We start from the raw sequence: 4,939 nt of genomic DNA, 5'->3' as shown, positions 1-4,939 counted from the left end.
AGCAGGAGTAATTTCTCTCCCTCTATAAGTATGGCTCTTACATGCAATACTAGTGATATGTTTTCAAAGATATTTCAGCTGGCTGTCAAGGTCTCAGGGGTCTCTTTTTTTTTTAACATAGCTTGGTTGGTTTATTTTCCCCTCTGAAGGACTTAACTAATCTTTTGCATTCATTTTTGCTGTTTCCCTTTAATAAAGATTTTAAGCTGTGCTTTTCCCATGGAGCCATTTAAAGAGTATATTCACAAATCTGTATCTCAGCTTTGAGTTTCATAATCTTAAATATGGCATATATTAGATTTCCCAATGTACTTTCTCAGTATTGTTTTTTCAGTTGTATTTATGGTCCCTCACTCACAAGTTTTAATGCAAAAAACACCTACATTTCTGAAATCTGGTATGTTGGGTTCTAATAGTGCATTATAAAGTAAGGAATGAACAACAGGCCTTCCTTCTGTTTTCCGCATTACCATCCTTTCAATATGTGGAGCCCAAGTAGCAAGTAGATATAGACTAGCTTTATTTATTCCTTCATCCCAAGATTATAGATTGATAAACTTTTTGTAAAGTAAAGGAGACCCTTTAATATCCTTCTGGATATTTTGATAACTGAAGCTTGGTGTTCGGTTATGTGGTTTGGTTAATACACTGGAGGGAAGGGATGTCATCCAGAGGGACCTTGACACGCTTGTGAGGTGGGGCAGTGCCAACCTTATGAAGTTCAACAATGCAAAGTGCAAGGTCCTGCACCTGAGTTGGGGCAATTCCAGGCACATCTACAGGTTGGGTGGAGAAGAGATTCAGAGCAGCTCTGTGGAGGACTTAGGGTGTTGGTTTATGAGAAGCTTAGCATGAGCTGGCTTCAGTGTGCGCTTGCAGCCCAGAAAGCCAACCGTGTCCTGGGCTGCATAAAAAGGAGCGTGCCCAGCAAGTCAAAGGAGGTGATCCTGCCCCTCTACTCTGCTCTTGTGAGACCTCACTTGGAGTATTGTGTACAGTTCTGGTGTCCTCAACATAAAAAGGACATGGAGCTGTTGGAGCAAGTCCAGAGGAGGGCCACAAGGATGATAAGGGGGCTGGAGCACCTCCCTTATGAAGACAGGCTGAGAAAGTTGGGGCTGTTCAGGCTGGAGAAGAGAAGGCTGCATGGAGACCTCATAGCAGCCTTCCAATATCTGAAGGATACCAGAGAGGGACTCTTCCTCAGGGACTGCAGTGATAGGACACGGGGTAATGGGTTCAAACTTAAACAGGGGAAGTTTAGGTTAGATATAAGGAAGAAGTCCTTTACAGTGAGGGTGGTGAGGCACTGGAATGGGTTGCCTAAGGAAGTCGTGAATGCTCCAGCCCTGGCGGTGTTCAAGGCCAGGTTGGACAGAGCCTTGAGTGATCATGGTTTAGTGTGAGGCGTCCCTGCCCATGGCAGGAGGGGTGGAACTAGATGATCTTAAGGTCCTTTCCAACTCTAACTATTCTATGATTCTCCTTCAAATCCTGGAGGACGAAGGTGCGCACTCTTAACTGTTTACTTTTGTTTCATATATACGTTTACACGGCATTCCAGCACTTCAGTGGATACATCCCTGTTGCATAATGTCTATCCATTCAGCTTTTATCCTCCATCCTGAAGAGTTTTTACTTTCTAAACATTCACTTACACTTTGTCGTCTGTCAGATTTCCGTTATGCTGGCTGAGCACTCTGTCTCATTTACTGTCATTTCTAATTAATCCTAAATTTCAACAATCCTCATTTTCCTGCATATCATGTTTCATCACAGATTTTCTAAATCTTCCGTTGCAGAACAGCTCTGGTCTTTGTATACTGCAGTATAGTAGAGATGGGCATGCGAGACATTTTATCAGCGTCTTGCTGTAGCTTCCGTCTCTCTGCTTTAATGCATCCTCACCCAAATGTTCTTTGAAATACTTCCTAACATTGACTGGATGAAAGATTTATGTTAGTTGACGTAGTATTTGTTGTTTCTGCTTTGTATCAGTCAAACTGTCCTCTGGTTAATTTTAAGTATTTTCCTATGTTCACAGGTGTTGGTGTGTTAAACAATTTATTGTATGCAGTAGGTGGTCATGATGGTCCTTTGGTAAGAAAAAGTGTTGAAGTGTTTGACCCTGTCGCCAGTGCGTGGAAGCAGGTTGCAGACATGAACATGTGCAGAAGGAATGCAGGTATACACAAGTACCTCAAAATGGTAATAATACCATTTGGTGTGAATGGCATAGTCCTGGATTTCTGCTGCTTTTGTGATGTTGCAGACTAAAAACCCCACTTCTTTGGGTGAACAAGACAATTGCTAATTTTCATATCGGCTTCTTTCTTTTTTTAGGTGTTTGTGCTGTAAATGGTCTCTTGTATGTAGTTGGAGGAGATGACGGTTCCTGTAATTTATCAACAGTGGAATATTATAATCCAACAACTGATAAATGGACGGTTGTGTCATCTTGTATGAGTACAGGAAGGAGCTATGCAGGTAATGTGTGTAGATATCTTGTTACCTGACTTTTTGCAGTATAACAGCTAGGATAAGAAATTTGACAAAGCATCAAAACAAAGTCCTGTCTAAGATAAAGCCTGAGATACCAGAATGGATGTGAAGACACTGATGGGTACGTTTTGAATGATGACTTCAAACAATTACTCACTACAAGCTGAAAGATGGTATTAAACTGTACTCAATAGGGATTTAGCATGTAAGTGGTGAGTCAGAAAAACAATTCTGGTATGACCAATCCTTTTTTTAACAAGATATTTGTGTTGCAATCTATGGGGGTCCAATTCTGAAGTTCTTTGGGATTTGATATTTAGAAAATAAAAACTGATTCAGGAACCTTTTCCTTCAATAACTGCAGTTTCTCAAATGAATTAAGTGAATGTTAACAATATATTTCACTGATAAAATTAAATTTGAGTAATGGCAAATTTTTTCAAGTCACAGAAACTTTGAGAACTTTGCACTGATTAAGACAATGTTCTGTCAGAGAAATTAGGGAAAATATCAACATTGATGCCGGTGCAGTTTGTTTATTTTAAGCTACTTGCAAGGTATTATATTAAAACTTTCTTTTCATATTCTTGAATTTTTGTAAAATACTACCTAAAGATTTCTGCCTTTTTCTTTTCCTCTTCACTTCAGGTGTTACAGTTATTGACAAACCATTATGATCAGTAAAGAGATTTTCAACTTGATTATGCACTAGAAGCAGTCTTCAACAAGTGTATTTGAAGTGACTGAGTATCTAAGCACTTCTCTACTTGTAGCTGCACCTTGAGTCACAGAGGAAGATGTGACTGTCTACAATTACAGATGACAGATGATGAAGATTACTCTAGGTAGAAGCAGTGGGTAGGATTACTCTGCAGTTGAGCAGAAGCTGATTGAATTTTTGAAGTCTGGTGGACCATTTTTTTTTTTTTTTATTGCAAGGTCTTCAAAAAGAAAAAAAAGGCCACTTTCATAAGGACTGACTTATGTCAGTCACGACTGAGAAACGGATTGTCAGTGAAGAATGGTGTGTATTCTGGTGAAAGTAAATTTTTGTCTTATTTTTTCCAGAGACTAATAAATATATTTAAAGAAATGAACTGTCAGTCTTCATAGTAGGTATTGGATCCCACCTCAGTAATTCAAGCTGGCATGGGGTAAATTTGTTTCCTTTTATAAGACTTTTGTTACATAACTATACTATGTGCATATGTTTATGTGAGCATAACTTGCTTTCTATTGGAATTCTTCAAAACCTGATTTTACTATTTATAATTTGGCACAGTACTTTGAATATGTCAGTACTATGTTGTAAAACAGAGTTGTATTTTTTGATATGTAACAATGCTTAACTACTACTAATTCCCACTGAAGGAGATCAGAGATGGTATTAACATTCTTGAACAGGTGTAATTTCAAGATCTTTTTAATAAAAATGTTGTCTGTACGTATGATTTTTTTTTTTTTTCTGTTCAATTTTGGTCACATTTAGATGTTACTTCTTTCTTACCTTTTTATCCAAAAGGTGATTTGGCATGAAAATAACTGAAAATTTATAATGAATGTATGAAATTGCGTCGAACTTGCATGGTACTAAGGCCTATTTATGCGTGTAACCTCAGCTTCTATTAGCTAATATCTGAATATACTGTATGTGGCCATGCTTATCAAGCAGCTCATTTTTATTCGTTCTTGGATGGCCTCCTTTTAACATGACCAAAGTTATTGTCATATTTGAGATTTTCTTCAAATAAAAGTTTGTATATTGGTTTCCTAATGCCAACAGGTCGCTTAAAACTTGTGTTTCTCAATACAAGTCTAAAACCAAAAAATCTTGATAGAAGCGCACGGAGATTTATTTATTTATTTATTTATTTTGGGTGGGGTGGGTGGGAAGAGAGATAGCGGGGGAAGCTGATGTTCTAAAGAATTAAATGTGAGCCAATTAAAAAGAACTATGAAGGCTTAGAAACTGGTCATGTAAATATTACTGGTTTGCTGCAGGTCTTTCTGAAGCTTTGGTTTTCAGTTAGTTTAAGGTAGCATCCACCGCAAATAGTTTCACTGGAACTTAAGAACTGTGAAATTAGTATAACGGCTGAGAATAACATTTTGGCGGGCAGACGCTTGAATTAAATGGGTGATATCATTTTGCTGGTGATATTGTATGATGCGCTGTGGTTTGCACTAGAAAGCCTTGCAAAGCATTGTACGTTTGTATGTGTGTAATTTTACCTGCGTAATACCACGCTCGATGAAGGGAGTTAAGGTCCATTGCTCTCAGGTTGCACCCCTGTATTTCAGCCCTTTTATCGGCTTCAGCAGGGCAGCCCGTCCCCGCAGGCACCGCTCTAACGGCAGCGCAGGTGGAGGTAACGTGCTCTGCGGGATCCTCTCGGGAACGGACGCTTCCATCGCACCGGCCGCCGCCCCGTGGTCC

General features: G+C 39.1%; 1 protein-coding gene across 1 annotated transcript in view; it reads left to right on the top strand.

Annotated features, from left to right (window-relative positions):
* KLHL2 (kelch-like family member 2) overlaps positions 1-4,282 on the top strand; it is a 49,077-nt gene extending 44,795 nt beyond the window's left edge. Inside the window, exons 10-12 of the mRNA XM_010024204.1 lie at positions 2,045-2,185; positions 2,344-2,487; positions 3,151-4,282. Of these exons, the coding sequence (XP_010022506.1) occupies positions 2,045-2,185; positions 2,344-2,487; positions 3,151-3,179 (314 nt within the window). The 3' untranslated portion in view covers positions 3,180-4,282. The remainder of the gene's footprint in view (positions 1-2,044; positions 2,186-2,343; positions 2,488-3,150) is intronic.
* Positions 4,283-4,939: the final 657 nt, after the last annotated feature.

Source organism: Nestor notabilis, unplaced genomic scaffold (assembly GCF_000696875.1).
Source record: "Nestor notabilis isolate BGI_N333 unplaced genomic scaffold, ASM69687v1 scaffold25041, whole genome shotgun sequence".
Classification (NCBI taxonomy): Eukaryota; Metazoa; Chordata; class Aves; order Psittaciformes; family Psittacidae; genus Nestor; species Nestor notabilis.
This window is presented reverse-complemented; position numbering and strand designations above follow the sequence as displayed.